Source organism: Oncorhynchus keta, chromosome 28 (assembly GCF_023373465.1).
Source record: "Oncorhynchus keta strain PuntledgeMale-10-30-2019 chromosome 28, Oket_V2, whole genome shotgun sequence".
Lineage (NCBI taxonomy): Eukaryota > Metazoa > Chordata > Actinopteri > Salmoniformes > Salmonidae > Oncorhynchus > Oncorhynchus keta.
Window position 1 is genome coordinate 46,539,363 of NC_068448.1, and position 27,380 is coordinate 46,566,742.

General features: G+C 44.1%; 2 protein-coding genes across 6 annotated transcripts in view; one reads left to right on the plus strand and one right to left on the minus strand.

Annotated features, from left to right (window-relative positions):
* Window positions 1-1,527, plus strand: part of LOC118361498 (phosphatidate phosphatase LPIN2-like) — a 42,767-nt gene extending 41,240 nt beyond the window's left edge. For all 4 annotated transcript variants that reach the window (XM_035741480.2, XM_035741482.2, XM_035741481.2 and 1 more), the window contains one exon: window positions 29-1,527. In XM_035741480.2, the coding sequence (XP_035597373.1) occupies window positions 29-173 (145 nt within the window). In that variant the 3' untranslated portion in view covers window positions 174-1,527. The remainder of the gene's footprint in view (window positions 1-28) is intronic.
* Window positions 1,528-1,877: 350 nt separating this feature from the next.
* LOC118361499 (EMILIN-2-like) lies at window positions 1,878-27,114 on the minus strand. Of its 2 annotated transcripts, XM_035741484.2 has the most exons (8): window positions 26,837-27,114; window positions 26,290-26,415; window positions 24,381-24,556; window positions 22,122-24,170; window positions 4,303-4,518; window positions 4,098-4,148; window positions 3,705-3,821; window positions 1,878-3,525 (listed from the first exon to the last, which is right to left on the minus strand). In XM_035741484.2, the coding sequence occupies exons 1-8, from the start codon at window positions 26,992-26,994 to the stop codon at window positions 3,188-3,190; spliced, it is 3,231 nt and encodes a 1,076-aa protein (XP_035597377.1). In that variant the 5' UTR covers window positions 26,995-27,114; the 3' UTR covers window positions 1,878-3,187. The 2 variants fall into 2 exon arrangements, with proteins under 2 accessions (XP_035597377.1, XP_035597378.1); XM_035741485.1 differs by lacking the exons at window positions 1,878-3,525; window positions 3,705-3,821 and adding an exon at window positions 3,838-4,020.
* Between the last annotated feature and the right edge of the window lie 266 nt (window positions 27,115-27,380).

Consider the following 27,380-nt stretch of genomic DNA (forward strand, 5'->3'; position numbering starts at 1 on the left):
ATCTAACCCCTTGCCTGTCTCAATGTAGGTACGGCCGACTGAGTGAACTGGTAGAGCACGTTTTTCCTTTATGCAGTAAGGAGCAGAGCGCCACCTTCAGTTTCCCAGAATTCAGTTCTTTCTGCTTCTGGAGACAGCCAATTGATGAAGTCTGTCTTGAGGAGCTGCTCTGAGACAACCAATCGCTGAAGTCTGTCATGAGGAGCTGCTCTGAGACAACCAATCGCTGAAGTCTGTCATGAGGAGCTGCTCTGAGACAACCAATCGCTGAAGTCAGTCTTCAGGAGCTGCCCTGATTCTGATTGGACAATTCCCACAGCTGTGGTATTATTTTCATGTATTAAGGTAGTAATTAACAGACACTTTGGTACGGTAGATAAACTTTGTTTTTTGGATGAGAAAAAAAAATCACTTGAAATCAACCTCAAATCAGCATAGGCAATATTGTGTGTTGCGTAATATTTTCATGGCTCTTTCCGTGATTGCTTGCACTTCCTTAATATCAGCTTTGATGACTGTATACTATGCGTCTACTGATGCTTACTCAATTGTTTAGTGCTCCCCAGGTACAAAAGCACTCGTTGTGAAGATATCAATAAGAACTGCCTCACATAATACACGTAGGCATACATTCTAACAGACTGTACAGCCTTACAATGTGAAGAGAAAGAAGGCCAGCTTAGTTGTAAGGTTAGTTGATTATTTGGCTTGAGTGTTAATGCTGACTTTGCACTTCTCATTTGGTTCAGTCTGCTTATAATTATAACAGTTATGTTGTTGCAATATGGTTAGATGTTAATTTGGAGAATCACGCTACTTGGAAAGGCCTTAACTTATACAGTGCATGCTAAGCTTTAACTGAGATTGTTCTCTGAGCTGCCAGTGGAACTGGCACAAGTCTTAATTGGTAGAGATGTAATATATCTGAGCTGGCTCAATGTTTAAGACATACGGACAGGTAGCTGTAGTCAGGTTAAAGGTGAAGGAAGCACTTTCTAAAGTGTAGATGTTGCTCACACACACACAGCATGGGAGATTTTTGATGGAGACTGACTAATTTGCACTGAAAGCACAATTACAGTATTATGTTGAAACTTTTAGCCAACATTTTATGGGTTACCTTTACAATGTTTATGAAATGAATTCTTCTTCATTGGATATATTTCTGTTATAGCTTGGGTTAGTCTTGTATATTTGGAACTAATATTTAGGTTTAGTTTGGCATCCTCGTTTGGTTGTTGTATGTGATGGTGTTGCAGAGTTCCTCGGTAAAGATGTCATTCTTTCTATGAAAGAGCTATTGTGTGTGTGTGTGTGGAAGAATTATACACATCCTAATGCTCTAGTATTTGTAGTTCTTTTCAGCAGCTGCTTGGATCGTGATCAGTGTATCTGTTAAGAGATTCATTTCCCACTTCTCACTCTTTCCAATCTCAAAATGCCTTTTTGCTTGTGTCACCGTGTACATTGAAGTGTGTGTTTTGGGATACGAATGGTTACCACAATAATAAATACATTCGAAGATTCCATGCAGATGTCTGGTGTAAATGAGGGTGTGAGTTTTGGAAAAGCTCTTCATCTAGCTAAACGGATCTGTTAAAAACACAGCGTGACATTTTGCTCCGAGACCTTCGTCGGATAAGGATGTGTTAGAATGGAGATGTTGCACCAACTTCTGATACATCGTTCCATTATTTAAATGAGCAACTCCTACTACTGTTTGAACATGCAATCCACTTTTTCCTAAACAAAACTCACTGTAATTCATGTAAGAAACACCTGTGATACCATTCGATCATAATTTATAGTGATACTACAAACAGTAGGCCTATATTATTATTATTATTATTATTATAACACAATACCCTAGTTAATACACACCCATGGCCACTGTTTAAACACATTTTTTATTACTGGCCCCCGGGGCTGAATTCAAGTCCTCTGATCCAAGAAAAGGTATTGAAACATTTCCTTTTCAGGCATTGGTCCTAAAGAACATTGACTCATTGGAATGTGTTGAAATGCAAAAGACCTTTCAAAACAACTGTCCTTGTTGAAAAGTTCTGTATCCCTTGTCATGTAGAAAAATGACCAGCTTATTTGTTTAACGTTAGTTCCTCTAACGATGCTACAGGTAACTACCAAAACAATGGAAACGCTTGATGAATGAGGGATTCAAAAGTATATTGAAAGCTGGTGCTTCCACACAGGTGGAACACTGTGTTAATTAAGCAATCAACATCCCATCATGTGTAGGGTCATGTATAAAATGCTGGGCATTTTCTACATTATTTTAGCAATTTTTTTGGGCTACCACGGCTAAGACCCTGTAGGATGACAATGTCCCCATCCACAAGTGGTCACTGAATGGTTTGATGCGCATGAAACCATATGCCATTGTGGTCTCAGTCACCAGATCAACCCAATTTAACACTTATGGGAGATTCTGGGCCGGTGCCTGAAAGTTTTACACCACCATTAACAAAACCCCAGATTTAGGAATTTCTCGTGGAAGAATGGTAGAACTCCAATAGAGTTCCAGACACTTGTAGAATCCATACCAAGGTGCATTGAAGCTGTGGTGGCCCCACGCCCTATTAAGAAACTTTGTTTAGGTTTCTTTTATTTTGTCAGTTACCTGTATGTACGGTATTATAATTGATGGTTCTCATAAAATAGTCATTTCAAAATAACTACAACAAATTGAACACATCAACACAAGCACACATTCAAACATTTCAAATATAATCAATCACTAAATGTTAATACTCCATAAATGGCAGTAGCCTGCCCCATCCCCTTCATAAGAATCCTATGATCGAATATTTGATACATCTCTTTTTGTATGAAAGCTCTGTCATATGATAGCACGTTGAAGCAATCTACCTGTTTTACTAAAATACCTGTAAGGCATGCAATGTTGGGCATACTACTGCCACGTTCACGCGCTTGTCGGGAACTAGGAAACTCAGAAATTACCATCTTGCTAACTGGTTGAACACGACACGTGTAGAACTACAACCGATTAGCAAGTCAAATTTCAGAGGTTCCTAGTTCCGGCTAACACGTGAACGAGGCATACATCTAAAGTAGAATGGGTGTTGTTTTGAGGGTGGAGCTACATAAAGCAATATCATTGGTGGGGTTCTATTTTTTTTAGGGGATAACTTTGTCTATAACATGGCGGCTATTTTTTTGAGGGGGTCGGGTAGAGAAGCACGGCGCTAAATGTTGAGAGGACCTCTGTGTTCTCGGCGATGGCAAGTTTGCCTGCGGTCATGACTAAACCTGCCCTGTCCCCACGCATCAGAGTGAGAACCAGGCTCAGGGAGGCAGAGCCTCCGCAGTCACAGCTGGTGGAGCCAGCCCCACCTCCTCCACCATTATCAGGCAGGTAACCGGCCGTGTCCAGCCTCTGGATGCTGCGGTTGGACACAGAGAACATCGCCTCCACCTTGGCACCTCTCTGGGCTGTCAGCACGGCACTCAGCAGGTAGCGGCCCTCCATGGGAACGTGAAAGATGCCTGGAAGATATGAAGAGGGTCAGAGGAAACCTATCAGCCACAAGGGGGCACTCATACATGTCAACTGCGAGAGGGAACAAATATGAATCTGTATTGTCAACTACAACTTATCACATCTAGGTGACATCTAGATTAGTGTGGTGATGTCTGTATGTGTGTGATGGTGATATAGTTGTTACCTGTGTGAGGGTCATAGTGTCCCCCATCGTTTACCAACACCTTGTTGAAGCGGATGATACCCACCTCCCCAGGGAAGGGCAAGCGGTTGAGACCAGCTGAGAAGGACACCCGCTCACCTGATACAGGGTTAAAGTTTAATCTGTCACATTGACACACATTCTCACTTTTTTTTAAAGGTGGTTATTGGGACAATTCTTTTCCATGCAGTAGCAGATTGGAATACTATGGAATTTATCTGAACAAGAGTACTAAATATCTTGCCTGTTAAAGTGAAATATGATTTGTGTAATGACGGCCTCAGTGGAATGTGGGCAACTGTTGAAAGAGGTTCATTTTCAGGAGACTCAACATTGTATATTGATAGTAAATCAAATGAGTCAAATAGCACTTACCAGAAAGCATTGGCATATTAGGCTTTAAATACCCTGTAGAGGGTGGGGAGGCTGTAAAATAACGAAGATACATTTCATGAAGTTTTGAAAGAATGCAATTAATCTTGCAAACATACCTACTTGCATGTGCTTGGGGTGTGTGTAGATGTGCAAATGCATTTTGTACTTGTTCCTAGCCTCTCTCCCAGCTACCCCTAGATCTCACCTGGGGCTCCAGCGAAGCCCTTGAGGGTGGACAAGCTGCCGTCGGCCCCTTTGGGAGGTTTGGAAGAGATGGTGATTCCGGGGGCTCCTGCCTCCCCAGTCTCCATCATATGTAGTAGGGCCCCATCTGGTATTGGCCCAACGGGTAGGACAGGGCCCCGAGGGACAAGCTTCGTCTTGGTGGGATTACCAGACTCCTCCACACCTACATGAACACCTGAAAAGAGGGGGTAATGACAAACCAGGGTGTCAAAAGGAGAGGATGGAGCGAGGGATAAAACCACAAACCAGCTGTGGAGAGGTCAACACGTGTTAACAAACCAGCTGGTGTTGTGATGAATCCTGACACTGATAGACAGTAGGACTCTCCCAGTCTCACGTCCCCTTCAGCATTAAGTGAAGGGGACAAGCTGTCACTGTCATTACTCTTAAACAGCCTCTGTGCTTCTGGAGTGAAAGCTTTCACTTTCCTTACAGTAAAAGCTGATTTGGGGGAACTAACACCAGTATGTATGTAGTGCCACCTCTAGCGTTTTGGGGGCCCTAAGCGAGATTTTGTTGGGGGGGGGCCCCCCACCCACCTTGTGGGCAGAACATTTTAGTGACCCCCCTCTTGGCAGTGGAGAGATGTGCAGCTTTAAAAAGGTACAATATGCAGAAATTGCGTTGCCATTTCCCGGTTGCTAAAATTCTGATAGTTAGTCTAATTTCAGTTTGTGACAAAACAAGCAATGTGGAAAATCATTATACCATCTAAACCGCTGTGAAATAACTTTTCCATAACCAAATATATTGTATTTCAGCTGGTGTACAAAACAGAAAGTAACTTATGTGCGCATAGAAATAGCACACATAGGACATCTACCACTTCTTAGACTTGCTTTCATTGAGATTGACAGATCTAGAACTCCCCCAAAAAGTGACATATTGCAGCTTTAAAGTTAATTCTACACATTTTGCCATGGGGCGTAGGGAAAATGTTGCAGTTTAAAGTACATTTAGCTGCCATTCTACACATTTCATGGGGCAGAAAGAAACTTTAGCATTTTTAAAAACTAATTTCATGTGATTTAACAGATTTTGTTATGGGATAGAAAGAACATTTTGCAGTTTTAAAATCTGTTCCCTGCAGTTCAGCACATTTTTCCATGACTTATGCAATGTTCATATGATATCTGAGCTAGAGTTTCTTACAAAATCAATGAGGGCCCCTGGGCATGTGTCTTGTGTGCCAGGTCAATAATTAGGCCATGATTACTACAAGATAGCTGGCTAGACTAACTTACCTAGCAATCAATAAAATGTTAGCTGATATGGGCTAATTGATTGACTGTCAGTAACTGACAGAGGAAAACTGCTGTTGTAAGTTGAGACCCCGACTGACTTTCTAGTGGACAGGGGCCCTACATGCAGCACATAGTCTGCGTACTGACAGTATGCCATTCTAATGGCTTGTATCTTTTTCCTTATTGGCCCATTTTTCTGTGTCGTTTTTAGTTACAGTACATCTTCTTTCAATTTTGGGGGGAATTCCTCTCCCCTCAGTATTTTTTTTACTTTATTTGACAGGCATGAAACAGATGGGGAGATAAATAGGTGGGAGACACATGAGAAAGGATGGATATGAGGATTTAACCCCAGAGGCATCATGTGCTGTGAGTGTTACCCACTTGACCACGGCTCTGCACTCTTACACCTTCTACTGTACTTTCTCTAGTCATTTTACATGAAAGTACAGTTATTGTATAGAATGTTTCTCAATATGCTTGAGAGATTCTGTCATTAGCATCTAAACAGTGAGTAATTATCTCTCCCTGTCATCAGTGACCTAAACAGAGGTTAAAGACCACACCACAGATCAGACCCGATGTCAGGATAAAGTGACACATTTTTGGGGGTTCTTGCATTGGAATGTTATTGAATTCCCCTTATATCTGGCTATACCACAATAAAACACACGTTCATATGCTTTTGACCAAGAAGTGACCGGTTCAATGGCACAATCTCCGCCACGCTCTGTCAACACCATGGGCGGCGCCCTACACACTAAAGCAAGATTTCAATAAAAACCAACCAGCCGGGCCTCCCGAGTGGAGCAGTGGTCTAAGGCTGTGACACTAGAGATTCTGAGTTCGAGTCCAGGCTCTGTTGCAGCCGGCCGCGACCGGGAGACCCATGGGGCGGTGCACAATTGGCTCAGCACCATCCGGGTTAGGGGACGCTTTGGCTGGCAGGGATGTCCTTGTCCCATCGCGCACTAGCGTCTCCTGTGGCGGGCAGGGTGCAGTGCACGCTGACACGGTCGCCAGGTGCACAGTGTTTCCTCCGACACATTGGTTTGACTGGATTCCGGGTTAAGTGGGCATTGTGTCAAGAAGCAGTGTGGCTTGGTTGGGTTGTGTTTCGGAGGACGCACGGCTCTCGACCTTCGCCTCTCCCGAGTCCGTACGGGAGTTGCAGCGATGAGACGAGACTAACTACCAATTGGATACCATGAAATTGGGGAGGAAACGGGGTATAAAAAAAAACAACCAGCTACATGGTTTTAATCTATAACTTTTCAAAAGAGTTGCAGCCTCTTTGATGCTCTGTGGAACTTCCTGAGTTATCGATCATTCCATTCTCCCTGAAATCTTCACGTAAGATCCCCCTAAAATGCCAGTTAGATTAGTTGAGCTTTCCTTCGGTGTAGCATGCTTCTTCTGTGTTGACTGAACACCTTTGTCAAAGTGGAAAACGAGTTCTCTCATGTAGCTGTAGACGCCCAAAAAGTTAGTCCGTGTTTCAGTGTAGTAAGCACGGCAGGAATAGTGGAGAGGGGACCAGAGAATCATTGCAGGATATCAAGTGGGGCCATCTGTCCTCATTGGAGCCAGAGCGGGCGATTTCAGTCATTGGAGCCAGAGCTGGCATCACTAAACCTAGCTTCCATCAAATCTGTTTTGCTTAGATCCTTTGCAGTGGTTTCATCTTATTTTTTAGAAAGTCATGTATCTCTGGGTCAAGGGCACACATGGCCTCCACCAGTAGTAGGCTGTTCCATTCGCTGAATCGTTCTGACATTTCACCAATGACAGCATCCAACATGCTGAACAGTTTTTTACACTCAGTCTCTTCTCCTCTGTCCTGCTGGCCTACTGTACTGTCCTCCACGTATTGCTGAGGATTTGTACTTCCATAACGTTGTAATTTGCTTGAAGCTGGTGCACCAGTGCCACTGGTCCCAAATGGCTTCGAACTCTGTCGCACCTCAGCTTCTTGACACAGCCGAACGCACTTGAGGACCCACTTTACCTCCAGTGTAAAGATCCGTTGCTTTTGCCTGGAGTAATTTGTTTGGAGGATCGAGAAGACCGACGATTCTGTGCACCATGGCGGCTGTAAACTTAAAGCCGGGGTCATTCACTGCCTTCAGCAGCCCTGTAGCCTCAAGTCTTACTTCTATGTCAGAGAGGAACTTCACAATGCTGCACAACTTTTTACAACTACTGACAGTCAGTGGCGGATTTAGGTATCTTGCCGGGGGGCGGTAACGGGCGCCCGCACCCAAAAATTTGGAATGGTGACATTTGCGCGATCGGTTTTCGATCACTCATTTGCATGTTACGTCAATGATATCATGTCACCGTGTGGGACTGTGGGTCAATTAACCGTGTCGGAGTGGGCGCCCTGATTCTAGTTTGTGAGCTAGGCAGGCTACGGCCTGGGAAGGTCTCCCACTCAGAAGTATGAGATGGGGAGGGGGTGTGGGTAAGTTGACCTCTGGTCTCCCCACTGGAAGCCAGAGGTAGGGTGAGTGGGGGAATCTATCAAATAGCGTACCTCCTAACTTTGTACAGTACTAATGCAATTAGTAAAATCAGTCCCACTACGAAATGCTACTAAATAAACCACAATTCATTCATAATACTATATATATATATATATATATATATATATATATATATATATATATACACAGACATATTGTTGCATTTTTTTCTGGTTTGTGCAAAATCGTTAAGAATAAAAATCAGTGTGATCACCACCAAGGTGAATTGGGTTAGCCTTGACTCTTGGTTGACCGTGTTGGGGGATGGGTAATGTATTGATGCTCGAGTGTATAATCCACACAAATGGATAAGAAAAGATCTAAGCCATCAGGTGCCCAGTTTAGGAAAATGAGGAAAGAGAAGAAACGTGCAAAATATTAAAGGTATGTAGTTATGTCATCTCTTTATGAGTATAATATTATGCATGTCATGAAATAGGCTCGTATAACACTTAGGCTAACACATATGTTGCTTGCTATGCTATTACGCATAGGGTGACAATATTCTGTTTTCTGTCCAGCTAGTTTACATAACATTGGATATCATTTCACAGTTTCATCATGATAATGTGTGTATCCTGCAGAATGTATCATTGATTTGGTTAACTTTATTTTTATTTTTTATTTCAGGTCCTGAGCTTATTTAACCAAGGTAGGCTAGTTGAGAACAAGTTCTCATTTGCATATTTTGTATCTTTTGGCCAAGATAAAGTATAGCAGTGTGAACAGACAACACAGAGTTACACATGGAGTAAACAATTAGCAAGTCAATAAACAGTTTGAAAAAATGGGCAGTCTATATACAATTGTGCAAAAGGCATGAGGAGGTAGTCAGAATAATACAATTTTGCAGATTAACACTGGAGGTGACAACAAAGGTTTTCATTGATTGTATTGACTAGGTCCTGAGCTTAGTAAGAGGAATTTCCAATGCTGTAGGCTAACTTAAAAGACATCTATATTATGCTGATATTTTGTATCTTTTGTGATATATTTAGTATTTCCGGGGGGCCTTATGCCTAGAATTAGCCAAGGAGGTTGTATGGTTCATTTGGTTCTTGTTCTGAAAGTTTGATAAATTGTGCATAATGACATGTATATTTAATTGTGCAACAAATGTATTTAGGGTGTCAGATTCATACTGTATTTCAATGCAAATTCAGGGGCACTTCTGATATATTTTGGAGCACCCTCTGGCACTGGCCATGATGAGGAACCATTTACCTCCTCAGTCACACAGGCTTCTATAGAAATGATCTCGGCACCTCAGGATGAGGAGCCATCCACCTCCTCAGTCACACAGGCTTCTATAGAAATGATCTCGGCACCTCAGGATGAGGAGCCATCCACCTCCTCAGTCACACAGGCTTCTATAGAAATGATCTCGGCACCACAGGATGAGGAGCCATCCACCTCCTCAGTCACACAGGCTTCTATAGAAATGATCTCGGCACCTCAGGATGAGGAGCCATCCACCTCCTCAGTCACACAGGCTTCTATAGAAATGATCTCGGCACCTCAGGATGAGGAGCCATCCACCTCCTCAGTCACACAGGCTTCTATAGAAATGATCTCGGCACCACAGGATGAGGAGCCATCCACCTCCTCAGTCACACAGGCTTCTATAGAAATGATCTCGGCACCACAGGATGAGGAGCCATCCACCTCCTCAGTCACACAGGCTTCTATAGAAATGATCTCGGCACCACAGGATGAGGAGCCATCCACCTCAGCCACACCGGTGTTTTCACAAATGTTGCCTGAGGATGAAGACCTATTTGCCTCCATTTCTCCCCAGCAGGATTCTTCAGGTGTGGGTACACACATGTGTTTTTGTGTGCATAACATAAACAAAATAAGTAATTTCCTTTTTGCAAAGTCTTACGTTTCCATATTGTAGGTAACAATGATGATTTGATTATTACTGGGTATGTATGTGGGATGTTCCACCACTATAAATGCTGTGAATAACGTGGGTAAACGAATGCCCTTGTGCTCTCCATTAGAAATGCCTGTAGCAGAATCCCCACCAAATCCTGCTGCAGAGGATGAACCACTGTCTACAGACCCTGCTGATTGGCCTTCTGTTCTGATGGACAGAATTCAGACACAACTAGTTTGCAGAGGACCAAGTGAGGTAACATCTAACTTTGTTTTCCCTAAGGAATGAGAGTGATGGAAGAAGTTGCCACCACCAGTATTTCAGGAAGACCTTGGTAAGTGGTGAAAAAATCCCTAGAAGTTGGTGTATTCTGAAAGAAACAGCCTTTTCTGCTTCTGCTGCAAACTCTTTTCTAAGAAGAACATTTATTTAGCAATCTCAGGACTGTCAGACTGGAAACATCCACCTGACAGGTGCGGCATATCAAGAAGCTGATTAAACAGCATGATCATTACACAAGTGCACCTTGTGCTGGGGACAATAAAAGGCCAACCTAAAATTTGAGGGAGAGTGCAATTGGCATACTGACTGCAGGAATGTCCGCCAGAGAATCTAATGTTCATTTTTCTACCATAAGCCGACACCGATGTTGTTTTAGAGAATTTGGCAGTACGTCCAACCACCCTCACAACCACAGACCACGTGTAACCTCGCCAGCTCAGGACCTCCACATCCGGCTTCTTCACCTGCGGGATCGTCTGAGATCAGCAACCCGGACAGCTGATGAAACTGAGTTTGCACAACAAAATAACCGACTTCAGTGTGCAAATGCTCACCTTCGATGGCCACTGGCAGACTGGAGAAGTGTGCTCTTCATGGATGAATCGCGGTTTCAACTGTACCGGGCAGATGGCAGTCTGCGTGTATGGTGTCGTGTAGGCGAGCAGTTTGCTGATGTCAACGTTGTGAACAGGGTGCCCCATGGGGGCGGTGGGGTTATGGTATGGGCAGGCATAAGCTACAGACAATGAACACTGCATTGCATTTTAAACATTGCATTTTATCGATGCCAATTTGAATGCCCATTGTTGTGCCAGCATAATAACGCAAGGCCCCATGTTGCAAAGATCTGTACACAATTCCTGTAAGCTGAAAATGTCCCATGGCTTGCATACTTACCAGACATGTCACCCATTGAGCATGTTTGGGATGCTCTGGATTGATGTGTACGACAGCATGTTCCAGTTCCCGCCAATATCCAGCAACTTCACACAGCCATTGAAGATGAGCGGGACAACATTACACAGGCCACAATCAACAGCCTTATCATCTCTATGCGAAGTAGATGTCAGGCCGCATGAGGCAAATGGTGGTCACATCTGATACTGACTGGTTTTCTGATCCACGCCTCTACTTAAAAAAAAAAGAAGAGTATCTGTGACCAACAGATGCATATCTGTATTCCAGTCATGTGAAATCCATAGATTAGGGCCTAATGAATTAATTTATATTGACTGATTTCCTTATATGAACTGTAACTTAGTAAAATCATAAATTTGGACAGCACAGTACAGTAAAGCATGGTAGAGAACAGTAGAGTACAATAAAAGTAGAGAATAGCACAGCACTGTACAGTAGAGTTTAGTACAGCACAGTAAAGTGCAGTATAATTTACTGTACTGAACTCTGCTGTACTGGCAAATCTTGTGAAACATAGATGTCTATGATTGGTTCAGATTTGGTCTTGACCAACCAAATGTGGTCTTGTTTGGGGGCGGAGCTCATTAGAATAATAGGCAGTGTGTAGAAAAATACCCAAATATGCAAATGAGGCTATTGAATATTTTGAGCTTTGTGTACCTATTCAGGATACATCATGAAAAGATTGATATTCAGAGTGATAGTTATGCATTTGGTACAGGTCATGTAATTCAGTTCGCATAATCCTGTTACCAGATGTAAATCCACTTCACTTACTGTAGTTCGATAACCAAAATTGTGTCATAGCTGACACCCCATTCTTTCTGCAGACATCTTTGAATCTTAATTCAGGGCAGGTAGTTTCTGAAAAATGTGGTCAAAAACTGAGGGAGATTTTACCAAAATGCTGTTGCCAAACTGCATCTGCACAGTTCTTCCAGTAAGTGTGTGTTTGTAAAAATGTTTTGTGGAAATAGTAAAAATGTGTACGGTTTGTTTAAACTTTGAAATCAATATAGTTTTTGTTTGGTAACTTTTTGAAGTGAGACCATCTCAGCGTAATTCCGTTACCATATGTGAAAATGGTGCATTTCAACGTTTTGTAGGGGGGGGAATAAAGTTAAGAGGTTGTAGCCGATGACATAATCAAAAGTTAATTTTTTTTATATATTGATTTTCAAACACAGATTTGCAGGTGATGTGGGGAGCTAGAAACTGGATGCAGGTTTTGAAAATCAGTTTCTTACTTTTAATCCTACCGTGTGATGTCACAGAGAAGCATTTTTTATGACCTATCTTTTTAAGAAGCACCCATTTTCAAATACACTACATGACCAAAAGTATGTGGACACGTGCTCATTGAAAATCATTAATATGGAGTTGGTCCCCCCTTTGCAGCTATAACAGCCTCAACTCTTCTGGGAAGGCTTTCCACTAGATGTTAGAACATTGCTCCATTTCATTCAGCCACAAGAGCATTAATGAGGTCGGACACTTATGCTTGCAGTCGGCGTTCCAATTCATCCCAACGGTGTTCGATGGGGTTGAGGTCAGGGGTCTGTGCAGGTCAGTCAAGTTCTTCCAAACTGATCGACATACCATTTCTGTATGGACTTCGCTTTGTGCACGGGAGCATTATGCTGAAACAGGAAAGGGACAAAACTGGTGCTGTAGAGTTAAGATTTCCCTTCACTGGCACTAAGGGGCCTAGCCCGAACCATGAAAAACAGACGCAGATAGTTATTCCTCCTCCACCAAACTTTACAGTTGGCACACTATGCATTCGGGCAGGTAGGGTTCGCCTGGCATCCGCCAAACCTAGATTAGTCCATTTGGACTGCCATAACAATGCCACTTTAATGTTTACATACCCTACATTACTCATCTCATATGTATATACTGTACTTGATACCATCTAATAATATAATATAATATATGCCATTTAGCAGACGCTTTTATCCAAAGCGACTTACAGTCAGTCATGTGTGCATACATTCTACGTATGGGTGGTCCCGGGGATCGAACCCACTACCCTGGCGTTACAAGCGCCATGCACTACCAACTGAGCTACAGAAGGACCCATCTACTGCATCTTGCCTATGCAGTTCTGTACCATCAGTCATTCATATCTTTATCTACATATTCTTTATCCCTTTACACTTGTGTGTGTATAAGGTAGTTGTTGTGGAATTGTTAGGTTAGATTACTCATTGGTTATTACTGCATTGTCGGAACTAGAAGCACAAGCATTTCGCTACACTCGCATTAACATCTGCTAACCATGTATATGTGACAAATAATATTTGATTTGATGGTGAAGCGTGATTCATCACTCCAGAGAACCCGTTTCCACTGCTCCAGATTCCAATTGCAGCGAGCTTTACACCACTCCAGTCGACACTTGGCATTGCGCATGGTGATCTTAGGCTTGTGTGCAGCTGCTCGGCCATGGAAACACATTTCTTCATGAAGCTCCTGACGAACAGGTCTTGTGCTGACGTTGCTTCCAGAGGCAGTTTGGAACTCAGCAGTGAGTGTTGTAACTGAGTATAGCCTATGTTTAGGCGCTTCAGCAATCGGCAGTCCCATTCTGTGACCTTGTGTGGCCTACCACTTTGCGACTGAGCCGTTGTTGCTCCTAGACGTTTCCACTTCACAATAACAGCACTTACAGTTGACCAGGGCAGAAGTTTGACGAATTGACTTGTTGGAAAGGTGGCATCCTATGATGGTGCCACTTTGAAAGTCACTGAGCTCTTCAGTAAGGCCATTCTATTGCCAATGTTTGTCTATGGAGATTGCATGGCGGTGTGCCCGATTTTTATATATGTGTCAGCAACAGGTGTGACTGAAATAACCGAATCCACTCATTTGTATATAGACACTGGTATGGTGCTGGAGAAAAGGAATACAGTATGTAGTTGAAAAGTGGCGGAATTGCCCTTTAACCATTTAGTGGGGAATATGCATAACGGACCCAAGATCAGTGTCCAGGCAGGGGCAACTTCAGCCTACTCCTACAACATTATTCTCCTGAGCAGTCTGAAAGAGACCACAGGCAATATGTCCAAACTCTTTCAGAAAGGGACTAGGCTGTACATTAATGGCATATCTGCATTCCAAGTCACCAGGTGGCCTATCCCCAAAATCAACACTAAAACTTTTTAAGAGTGAGCTCTTATCTAGGATCAACTTCCCCAACCATTAGTGTGGAAAATGTTGAACTGAAACTAAGATCACAGTCTAGGGGCAGCTTCACCCTACTCCCTATTAAACACGACACAGAGAAGCGACTACTAGCAACCTGTAAAACACCACAGGAGGGACTGAGGCGGCATTTCCACGTGTGACGTTTAGTGTGTGTGTGTGTGGTTGGGCCTGGATGACTCTGACTGAATGCCAATTTCAGCCCCAATCCCAGGGTAATTATTAAAGGATGGAGCGCCAACGTGTGTGTGCATGTGTGCACCATGATTAAAGAGGTGGATGTAAACAATTGCAGCTGTAGCCTTGGAGGGAGTGTTACAATGTATCCGGATAACTCTACACTCACAGCCCGGGCCATTCGCACAGTATTCCCTCCACCAGTCTGAGGACACGTAAGAATCCGTGTGGTCGCCCATGTTACATACCACATAACCACTGTACAGCAGTTTAGTACCACAGACCAGATTTACGAGTCAGCCTGAGCCAAAACGGACACGTTCCAGAGCCTGGGATTTCGGAAATAAATGCATTCACAAGAAGTGATAATTGGATATCTTCATCTTAAACCTGTAACAATTAATATGTCACATTCGTTTAGTGGGACAGCGCAGAATAAAAATGAGCAGTTACACGGTGGTTTTTAGCAAGAGACTAAAGTGATGTGTTTACTGCAGTGGGAGCCAAGTGATTTGTCAGAAGGCCATGCTCATAAAAACTAAATATTGTCCTCCTTCACCGACCGCCACTGCTCTGGACCATCTGGGCCAGCACCTGTGATTTCAGAGCCCTGCGTCCCAAATGGCACCCTCTTCCCTTTACAGAGCAATTCTTTTTGACAAGAGGACATGGGGCCCTGGTCAACCATCTCTCTCTCTCCCAGGGTTTTCACAATTGGCCAGTGTGTCGGACTGTCATCCTACAGCCTTCCGTATTTATCATAGGGTCATTGACCTGAGCATTATAGACTCTGAGGCGGCACAAGAGGTTCTCTTTACTGGCCATAACATAACCCTTAAGTGTTGTGTTGTCTGGTAACAGGATTTTAGTGACCCGAGGCCACTCTGTCAAACACAATGAAAAGGATGTGCTGTTAAGTAAGCATATTCGCTTCAAACACAAACATCTGCACATTCACAAGATATCATACACACTGAGGAAGTGGTACTTAGTGTAGTGTGGAGATCCCATTGTCAGGAAACCTCTGGATGGTGATGAGGCAAAGCAAGGTTGGGCATATTGCATGTGTGGTTCTCACAGACACACATGGGAGAACACACACACACACACACACACACACACACACACACACACACACACACACACACACACACACACAGCTAATCTCTGGGGAGTGATTGGTAGGATCAGGAGAGACCTTATTAGCTGCTTGGTTATCACTAATGGTTTGGGGAATTGCCATAAACTACACTTTTGATAAACCTAACAAAATATCTTTCCCCTGAGCACGGGTGGATAGGTTGGCCCTGTAAAATGTGTGTTTTGCAATAGAGCTCCAAACCAAGGAACACACAACCTAAATACCCGAGCCAAGTCTGTTAGCAGTTTGGACTTCATTTTCAGACCGGTCAACAAGCCAAGCTAAATTTGGCATTTGTCAAGCCGGGATTGTCAGTCAGTGAGCAGCCAAACATGCCATTTTAGGAAAATCTGCTTGTTTCCTTTCAGCAATCAAGACATTTATTATCTAAACCATTGAGGAAAATTGAGGTTCCCTAATCTCGGTCCCTCCATCCAGTGCTTACTCGCGCTCTAACTTCAGGGGGTAGGGTGTGTATGACATCATGGCAGTACAGAGGCTCAGGGGAAAGCCTTGACTGCTCACTGTGTCTGCGTTCCAAATGGTGCCCTATTCCCTCTGTAATGCCCTACTTTTGACCAGGGCCCTTAAGAAGTGCACTATATAGTGGATAGGGTTCCATTTGAAATGCAACCTGTGGGCTACATTTGAACAAACCTAACACAATGGTATATCTTAGCTCTGGCGTTTTTAGATTCGGGTGTGTCAAATATTTTTTGCTATTTTCACAACTGGCGTTATGGGTGCAGTAGTGAGTGGTGGTGCGAAAGGGCTGGGTTTCGATGAATAAACAAGTTGTGGGTGTGTCAATGCCCCTTACTGGCCAATCAAAACGTGCTCCATGGCTAAATATGTGGTTGCTTCAAGTTGTGTTTTTACATATGCATTGCTTTGTCATCAATTCCAATTCGAATGCTTGTCCATTATAGCTTAGTTCGTTAAATAGCCTGGCCCATATTTGCTAAATATATGTTGAACATGTCTGCAGTCCACATTGTTGTAATTGCATTGCTGCCATATGGACTTACATTGTTAAACATACATAGGCTAGAGCATTCACACTGATATAGGGGCTATGCCTACTGTAAGTAGCAGTCTGGAGAGGGGACATGCCACATGCAGTCAATAAGCAAGATTCAATTCACTAGGCCTAAAAAGAAAGTGTATAATTCAAATCAAATTCGAACAATTAAAAAAACTGTTTTAAATAGGCTGTCTAAATACAGTTCTAGGCACCATAATTGCTCCCCGTGGGTGTATAATACAGACAAGGAAACTTAAGACTATGTAGGGTTATACACACATCCAAACTTTTCACAGCAGCTGGGTAAAGATCCAATATAAAGAGGGGGGCGGGGATGTCCACTCACCATTATACTGTTCGCAAATGTAATGTTTTATAAACATCATGGAACTATCTCACAGATCATATTTGCACTTTTCTAGAACTAGTAGACGAAATTGCATTGCATTCGAGCCATGTCTGTTCTCACCATAAATTCATGGACGGTCAAACTTTCTAAAAAGGTTGGTTTTTCATCAAATTAAACAAAGAAGAAAAAAAATGTTCAACCACCAACAATATTTTTTAAAGGATCGGGTCAGATGCATAAATTGCTTCTCTTGTTCCATGGCACTGTGTGTACCCGTACTGTAGGCCTAAATGTCTTTGCGTATAACATTCACGCATCTATTTTTTTTATTGAACCTTTAACTCGGCAAGCCAGTTAAGAACAAATTCTTATTTACAATGACGGCCTACCGGGGAACAGTGGGTTAACTGCCTTGTTCAGGGCCAGAACGACAGATTTTTACCTTGTCAGCTCTGGGATTCGATACAGCAACCTTTCAGTTACTGGCCCAAAGCTCTAACCACTAGGTTACCTGCCGTCCCATACAAAATGCTAGGTTCCTGTCAATTGTATAGTTGCCTACATGTGTAGCAGATTCTCAAAACAATCTGTCGTTGATATGACATTATAGGGTGACTGAATAGTTTGGAGGAGTGTGTCTTTGGTAATAGGACGAGGGGTGCTCTTTGAAAATGGGGATAGACAACCTACTTGAACAAGCGAAATGTAGGTATCTATGCTGCAAAAGTCTATGTACCCGGGGGGCTAGTGGTGTCTCCCGCTCTCCCCTCCTGGAGGACCTGAGCCCTAGGACCATGCCTCAGGACAACCTGGCCTGATGACTCCTGGCTGTCCCCAGTCCACCTGGTCGTGCTGCTGCTCCAGTTTCAGCTGTTCTACCTGCGGCTATGGAACCCTGACTTGTTCTGCTATCTTGTGCTAGCTTGACCCAGACCTGCTGTTTTCGAGCTCTGAATGCTCGGCTATGAAAAGCGAACTGACATTTACTCCTGAGGTACTGAGCTCTTGCACCCTCTACAACCACTGTGATTATGATTTGACCCTGCTGAGTCATCAATGAACATCATGAAGAACATTCTTGCCTTAATGGCAGTCACTCATTTATAATCTCCACCCAGCACAGCCAGAAGAAGTCTGGCCACCCCTCAGAGCCAGGTTCCTCTCTTAGGTTTCTTCCTAGGTTCCTGCCTTTTGTAGGGAGTTTTTCCTAGCCACCGTGCTTCTACATCTGCATTGCTTGTTGTTTGGGTTTTAGGCTGGGTTTCTGTATAGCACTTTGTGACATCTGCTGATGTAAAAGGGCTTTCTAAAAACATTTGATTGATTGAGGTATGTAAAGTGAATAAGGAAAAGCATGAAGGCAAATCCTCAAATATTTCAAAGGATTCTCAGTAGACCACTCAGAACTCCTTTATTTTTAGGCTACTTTTGGTTAATGGCCAGGATAAAAACCTGCAGCTGTGTAATGCTGCTAAACCAGCCTTGATTAATTAAGGGGAGAGTAGGCTATGCTTGGTTTTTAGTCAAATAAAATAAAATGGAGGAAACCAATATTTTTTTTAAATGTTTCTAAATATGAGATTCACCAGGACAAAAGGCACATCTCTCCCTCCGTGGGCACTGTGCGCCATGGCAGGAAAGGCTGCGCTTCCGCTCTCAATCCATGCCATTATCAACTGCGTTACTGAGTAGACCTGCTTTGTGGGTCTCAAAACATCCCATGACAGCTGCATGAAATGTGAAACTTTTGCACTTGTTTTTAAGGACACCGCTCAAATGTTGCCACCTCAGCGCAAGCAAGCTGAAGTTGGACAGGTAAAATACCAAACCTGGTGTCAGGGCTGGAATATGCAGGTGCGCCAGTTTATTGCATGATGAAATGGCAAACCAACGTGCATTTGACACTTGCGCTTCCTTTAGCGGCAGTCAAAAATGGAGCCCTGTGTTTTTATTTAGAGAGAGGAGAGAGACACGGCCAGGCCAGTGTGCTAAACAGATTCAACAACACCAGAGAAAAATGGTGCAGGGAGATATGGAGAGAGGGATGGAACACAAGGGCACTGGGGGGGAAGAGGTAGGAGGGTGTGATGTCGTCATAACCCAGAAGCACCTGATCTGAACCCACTGAGACACTTGGGCCTCTTGGCTCTCAAATAACAAACCATCTGATTGGTTCCTACAAGTAGACAATTGATAAGCCAATGACCGACGTCCCTATAACGGACATCACTTTCCACGTCCTTAAGTAGTCAACTGTGCAAGCCAGTCCAGGACAAAAGTGAAGCAGTGAGCCAAGTTTGAGACAAAGACATCCCAATGTGACCCGTGGTAAAACAGCATCCAGTCTGGAACATATGAATAGCGAGCTGCCCTCTGAGGAGTACAACCCAAACATTCCAGCTGACAGAATAATGATTTTAAACATAAGTTGTTACAAGTGAAGGGCGGGCTACTGACACTTCATTTCTTAGTCTCCATGTGCACGATGGGAAGTGTGTGACATCTTTCTAAGTAAGACCGTTATTAAGGCTCACACTTGACTTCCAGAGCTACACCCAGAATTGAGAAACAGTGACTCCGATCTAAAGTCTCTACCTCTGGCTTCACAGCCAGGACCAGGGCCCCTTCCCCAGACAGGAGCGTGCAGAGCTGCTCTGTAAACCAGTAAGTCATGTTGAGCTGTATTCAGAAGAAGAGGCACTATGCTCATAAATGTTATGGAGTGTGCTTCCGGTGCCTTTATTCCCGGTTGAGTCACCTGGGCACCATCATTTATAACATAGTCCATGTCCACACTAGTTATCCGTCATGTAAAAGGATATGGGGTTTTTGAACACACAGATGACCATGGGACAGCAAGATTAGTCACGACAGAAGTAGTTACTACAGAAATGCATGCACGGTGATAATCCCTTAAAGCCCAGGCATTGCTTAACACAAACCGGGTCTATTAAAAAGACCACGTGTGTGTGTGTTCAATCATTGCTGCCGCCCCGGAGTCAGAACCCAGTGAGATGGAAATCCAGCTCCCCCCCCATTCTCTCGCTCTGTTCTCATACACTCAACTAACCGTCCTACATTCAACACAACTCAAATTGGCCCCAGCTGCAGCTCTGAAGTTGATCTTATTAGCACCATTTGATTGTAATCTCCAGTCTCTGCTACTGGAACACCCGGATGATGGTCGTTTCCATGTAAAAAGGACCCATGAGCACTGACGTGAAGTTTATAGGAGCATGTCAAATGAGAAGAGTAAGAGAAAATAATAAAAATACAATTTTTTTCAATCATTTTCCATCCTAAATATTAGCAAAGGCTTTGATTTCTGGTCAAACAGATGAAAAAGGGGTCTTAGAAAACATCTACCAGAAAATCTTAAAGGTATTACAAATACTTCAAAACCCAATAATGTTGATTTAAACAACCCTACTAACTAAAAACCACTTAAAGTTTTGGAGAAATGATTTGCCTTGTGTAAGTTTAAGAACAATTGCCCTTTGCCTTGAAATTCTGTTGCCAAAAACCTGCATATCGTTAAGATATTTTCAAATGTCTCCCCTTCATGAGGAAGTAGTACAATGAAAGTTCACAAAGTAACAAGTAAGAGTAGATCTACCAATTAGTTGGTGTTTTTACTGATATCTATTGGTTTATGAATTACTAAGTGGTTAAAACTCAAAACTCTGTTACCAAATTGGTAATGGGATTTCTGGAAAATCCGTCACGGAATTAATGTAATTGAATTGGCTACAATGGGAAATCATAGTAGTCACCAACCACCGTTGGGACACCTGCTTTACAGTCCTCCCTTCCACTGGCATACGGTTAGTTCAACTCAAAGGTTTTCTTTTTCTTTCTGTCTGGTGTTTAAGGCTCCCGAGTAGCGCAGCGGTCTAAAGCACTGCACCTCAGTGCTAGAGGCGTCACTACAGACCCTGGTTCGATTCCAGGCCGTGATAGGGCGGCACACAATTGGCCCAGCGTCGTCCGGGTTAGGGTTTGGCCGGGGTAGGCTGTCATTGTAAATAAGAATTTGTTCTTAACTGACTTGCTCAGTTAAATAAAGGTTAAATTAAACAAGCTCTCGCTCCGCCTCACTCTTGCTAGTTAATGTCACCTCACCCGGCTCTTACTGACACCTACCCATGAGCCCCCTCTCTTTCCATTTACTGCAACTATCATTCTTATCCACTGAACACTGACCAACAAACGGACGTCCATGGACGCTGAAAAGTAGTTGAAATTTGGTCCACCCTGGCCTTGATCTCAACGTTCACAGATGCCCCCACCCACCAAAGTCAATGTATGATGTCATAGCTGACACCCCATTCTTTCCAAAGAGTTTTTGGAAAACATGGTCACATAAAAAACCAAGAGATTTTGCAGAAATTCTGTTACCAAACTTTGCATCCGCACAGTTCTTCCAGTAAGTGTATTTTGTAAAAATGTCCAGTAACATTTTTAAAGTAGTCCTTGTGCATAGAGTTGTATGGTTTTCTTAAACTTTGAAATCAATGGTTTTTGTTTGTTATACATTTAAAAGTGAAAAATGTGATTCTCTGCACAATTCTGTTACCGTGGAATTGCCCTTATATTGTAGTGGTCCTCTGTAGCTCAGTTGGTAGAACATGGTGCTTGCACTGCCAGGAGAGTGGGTTCGATTCTCGGGACCACTCGTACGTAAATTGTATGCATGCATGACTAAGTTTGGCATCTGCTAAATGGAAGCAACTGTGGGAAGCATTGGAGTCAATATGAGCCAGCATCCCTATGGAACGCTTTCAACACCTTGTGGAGACCATGCCCTGACGAATTGAGTCTAATGGGGGTGCAACTCAATATTAGGAAGGTGTTCCTAATGTTTTGTACACAGTGTATATTATTATTATATTACTGCAATGTAACCAGTAGGAAACTTAGCTGGAGAAGTTGTCGCAGGGGAGCTGTAGGTTTAAGAACATATGGAAGATATAACCTGGAGTGTTGGAATAATCATGCAAAGTTGTCAATCTCAAATGCCAAGTCTTACCACTGTTCTCAGGACTGGTGGTCAGATGATGTAGGGCCTGGGTGATACCTGAGTAGTGGTCCTGGAGGTTCTGGTATGTTCCCTTCAGTCCTCTGATGTCCTTGGTGTGGGCTTGCAAGGTGCCATTGATCTGGTTGATGCAGTTCCACAAGCTGGTAACATGCTTGTTCAGCCCTTCCTTGATCCTGTGCAGGCTGCTGGAGATGGGTTCCAGCCTACCACACATGTTCTCCAAGCTGGTAACCCGGCTGTCCATACTGACAACGTCCAGAGCTACGCCCTCGGTCCTGTTCCTGCAGTGGTCTGCCTCAGCCTTCACCTCCTTGTCCAGCTCCTCCAGCCTGGCCCTCAGCTCCTCTCTCTGGGTCAGGTGGAGCTGTAGCAGGTCCTTGGCCTCCTGGGCTGGCCCTGCACTGCTCAGGCAACAGGTGTTCAGTTGCTGGAGCTCCAGGGACTGCTGGCTGAGAGAGAGACCCAGGGCCGACAGAGAACCCTCCTGCTCTCCCATACGCCCACTAAGAGCTCCCAGCTCTTCCTGCACATCTTTAAGATTATCACTGAGAGAGATACCCAAGTCTGACAGAGAGCCCTTCTGTACTCCCATACGCCCACTGAGAGCTCCTAGCACTTCTTCCACGCCTGTAAGGCTGGCATTGTGGTTCAGAAGCAGCCCCTGGAGCTCCAGGGACTGCTGGCTAAGAGAGAGACCCAAGGCTGACAGAGAACCCTGCTGTCCTCCAATACGTTCTTTAAGAGCTCCTAGTTCTTCCTGCACATCTGTAAGACTGGCGGTATGGTTCAGGAGCTGCCCTTGGACAAACTCTTCCATGTCTGCAAGACTAGCTGAATGCACATTGATGTTAGACTGAATTGTGTCTAGGCTAGTTCTGTAGACCCGGAGGTTCTGTTGAATACGCTCTATGGCCGGTTGGTCAGACTTGCACTCTGTAGAGCACAGCTGTTCTAGGGAATTGAGTCTGTCCTCCAGAGCCTGAGCACTCTGCAGTGCCTCTAGCGCAGTCTGCGCCCCAGATACAGGGCTGCTTATCTCCACCAGTAGAGTAGTGACCCGGTCCTCCATGGAGCTCATCCTGTCCTCCATAGCATTCTTCAGGTCTGCGGCCCCCTCCGCCCCCTCTCTCCTCAGCTTCTCCTCCAGGAAGAGGCTGCGCACCTTCTCGCTCCTCTCCGACATGTTGAGACGGGCCTCCAGCTCTTCCACACGGGCCAGGAGTGGGTCAGGCTTGGACTTCTTCTCTAGGCTGGACTTGAGGATCAGCTGGGCCTCAGCGACCCGGAACAGCTCCTTTCGCAGCTCCTCCACCCCTGGAGGGGTTCCGTCTCCCCTCTGTGAATTAGGCAGCTGGTTCTTGAAGTCCTGGATCTCTTTGCGGAGGTTCATCTCCTTGGACTCGAGGAGCTCGGTCAGGCTCAGGTAGCTGTTCTCCTGGCCCACACACTGCTCCTGCACCGACAGGATCTTATAGTCACATGAGTTCTTCAGGTCTGCCATCTTGATCTCCATGCCCTCCATCATCTCGTCCTTCAGGGCGTGGAACTTTGTGTCCACATAGGCGCGCAGGGTCGCATCATTAGCCGGAGGAGAGGGAGGGGGTGAGGCCGGGCTGGCCTCCATTAGCAGGTGGAGCTGTCCGTCATGGTGGTTGACTCTGGCTTGGAGGTCGTCCAGTACATTGCTCTTGGTGTTTATGGTGTCGGTGAGGTGGTTGATCTTGCTCGTGAACTTGTCAATGTCCACCATGTTGTATGCTTTTTCCAGTGAAAGGCCCTGCAGCAGCATGCTCTGCTGCTCCCCACGCACGCGGTCTGGCTGCCGCAAGACATTGAGCAGCGTGACCAGCATCTTGCTGGCGTCCTCCTGCAGGTCCACCCTCAGGTTGGCCGACAGGCTGGTCATGGCTGCCTGCATGTCTAGAATCTGCTGGGACAGACGCTGTACCACCTCATCCAGCTGATGTGTCGTCTGACTCCCTCCCTGGCCCCCTGCCGGCTCTTGGCCACTCTGACCCCATGCCTGCTGTCCCGGATCTACAGGGGGATTATCAGATGGTTAGGATAAATCCTCTTTTCATCTCGGAAACTTACATCTAATTGTGGGTGTAATCTATGTTTAACATTATTACATTAGTGCAAAAACATTCCTAAAGGAATCATATGAGAAAACAAGCATATTAGTCATGTTTAGGGTCAGGTATCTGTCTCTACAAGGCGAGGTGGGTTTGAGCCACTTTCCCCTACCCTGTGTCTCTGGGGCGGGAGGCAGGGTGGGCCGAGGCCCCAGCACTGTCTGACTGGATGGGATGCCTTTCAAGTCTTTGCAGTCTTGACCCTGGTGGCCTGGACAGCACCTCCACTCCAGCTCTGTCACCAGCTTATAGCCAACCTTATACATGGGGCGGAATTGGGTCCGATACCTGGAAAAAAGAAAGATGGCAAACAAACGGATAACCAAAAGCTGCCTTCACATTTTCTACAATGGGGGAGATTGTATTGATTTAACTTGACTGGCAGTCCTCACAAATTAGGAATTTGAATGATATTCATAGTTTAACAACAGATTTAATCAATATAGCCATGAAGGATATTGGGAACATCTCAAAGGAAAGACTTCAACCAAGACATACTCTAGCAACTATGAGCACAGCATAAACCCCCTCCGTGTTATTCTACAGTGACCTTCTGCTTTCCAAATGTCAAATGGGCCCTTATGTTCATGAAATGTGAACAATGCTTTGTCAGGCGATAACGATCTGTTTATTTATGACGGCAAACTCCAGATGAGCTAGCTCGCCAGTCACACTCGTAATTAATCACGCACTCCTTTTAACGCTGCTTTATATTTTCCACCATTCACACCCAGTCAAATGTGGAACCACGCTTTGTCATTGGCCCCAGGACATTCTCACAGAGCTGGCTGCTTGTTTCCCAACATGGTGTTCAATAATAACACACACGAAAGCAGCCAACCCGGGGAGAAATGTGTCAGATGCCTCTGATGTTGCACAGGGGGGCTGTGAGTAACAGTGCCAATGCATGCCAGTACAGGCAGTTGCTTATTTACAGTCTAGGCAGATAAAGGACCTATTCTTCTCAGCTGCACAATCCTTTATCCCCCTTATCTTCCATAAAGCTCAATGGCTCGTTGACATTTTACTCGTCGCAGACACTGACAAATAGACCGCAAAGAATAAGTCAATCAAATTCACTTGTCTGTCGTAAATATAGAATAATCTGATGATCGAAAGGGGTGAAGGCAGATTACAGAGGATGACGGGACAAGTAGGGGCCTATGTCCTGGGGGTATCACTACACACCATCCAGTGGGTGCAAAGACCACATAGACATTTACACACGTTGAGTCGGGTATGCCCATAAACAATGCAATCATGTGACAGTGTTTTGAATACTATTTCTTAGAGACCGTCTCAGGCAGAGGATGTGACCAACCATGGATCCTTAACACTAGAGAGAAATAGTAATGGGGTCTTTTTGTAGGCACCAACTCCGCCATTATTCGTTAGACAATGCCGATGAGGAAAATGAATGGCATTTTTGTAGGGTTTTTGAATAAACGCAGAAAAGGTCTGTGGTAAAACACGGGCTTAGATCTTATGTTTTGTTCTATGAAATAATATTCATCAGCTAACATCAATTTGTGAATTTGATGAAGTTGTGGGGGGAAAAAGCACAAAGGCTTCATAATTAATAAAGGTTATGTTAACTGACTGCTATTATCTCATAGAACAAAACGTATAAGATCTCCTGAGCTTGTGTTAACCTCAGACCTTATTTTCGGTGTTTATTCCAAAACCATATTCTTTCCCCATAGGGATGTCTGAATGAACCAGAGGTAACTAAAATCCGGGTTTTAAGACTACACGCTGGCTAGCTCTATTGTTTGAAACACGGAATGAACGTTCAAAGTTAATGTTGCGTTCACGTACTAGTCGGAATTACGAAACTCAAATGTCCGACTTGCAAACGGGTGCTGCATTCAACCGTTAGCATAGCGGACATTTCAGAGTTTCCTAGTTCCTACTGGCACATGAATGCGGCATAAATGTTCAAAGTCATCATACTTGATTATGTTGAGTCACTGCTGTAACACCGCTCTTTAGATTAATCAAAATAGCAGCACTCCACTTACATCACTTGTTGCGCGCAGTTGGGCTGATGCTTCCGGCAAGGCGCTGACTCCGGCTGCACAAAGCTCTCCATACCCCCCACGACCGCACAGCTCACGTTCTTGTGCACAACGTATGCGCACCAGTTTCTGGAAAAGCATTTATTGTGTCACACAAAATGACGACGAAAAAAATGCTGCCTATTCTATAGAAATTAAGTCGAATAATCTAAATCATTCTATAGCCTACCATAAATATGTTGATTTCATTATTTTATGAGATTGCAGCGAAATTGTACATGCCAATGTGTATTCCATTCAACAACAAAAAAAGAGAAAGCTATATGTGTAGGCCTATACTAATTTGCTTTTTTTGTTCTGTCGATGCTAAATTTAAAAAAATACATTTAATTCAGTATAGGCCTACTGTGAGGCATAAGAAATCATTAAAATGTGTATATTTTAGACAATTTAGGCTATTAGAGACAATCACCATTAATTATGTCAAAACTACACACAAGTATCAAATTACTGTATAAACAGTATACACTTTAATTAAAACTTCACTCACTTATTCCTTTGTCTTTGTTCTGAGCCAGAGTATGCGCTTCCCTGGAACATGTTATACCCCTGGTTATACCGGGACCGCGTTCCATAGATCAATTGAAAGGTGAGCAATAAGGGAAATAAGGCACTTTTTAGGATGAATCCGGTGGGAAGGCACTTCATTTTTAGACAACGAAAATAAACGACAAGTAGACAAATATTAAAAATGTATTTCAAGCATTGAGGTTAGACGGTTGTTCCCTCTCCCAGCAGCAGCTCGAAAGGCTGATCATGCAAACCTACTTCCAGGGTGCCTGTAGTGTGACTTTTGGGGCAAAGCGGAGCCCCCCCCCCCCCCAAAAAATAGAAAAATGCGCTCCAAGCTGAACAACCATCCTTTTCCCACTTTCCTCACATCACTCGTCTGCTTTAATTTTTTTCTGGCGCCATATGTCCACCAGATGCACATGCATTTTACCATATGTTGCTTTTGCAGGATGTCTAGCCCGCATTTTCCGTACTTGATGCATATGTGCGTCACATGGCTGCAGAACGGGTTGCAGAATGAA

What these genes read in the sequence shown, in the direction of transcription:
- LOC118361499 (XM_035741484.2), bottom strand. Translation starts at nt 26,994, where the DNA reads ATGAAGTGCCTTCCCACCGGATTCATCCTAAAAAGTGCCTTATTTCCC. An exon ending in AACTGCGCGCAACAAGTGAT is followed by an intron (nt 24,557 to 26,289) that starts GTAAGTGGAGTG and finishes TCTTTTTTCCAG; the next exon opens with GTATCGGACCCAATTCCGCC. An exon ending in CACCAGTCCTGAGAACAGTG is followed by an intron (nt 4,519 to 22,121) that starts GTAAGACTTGGC and finishes CCCTCTTTTCAG; the next exon opens with GTGTTCATGTAGGTGTGGAG.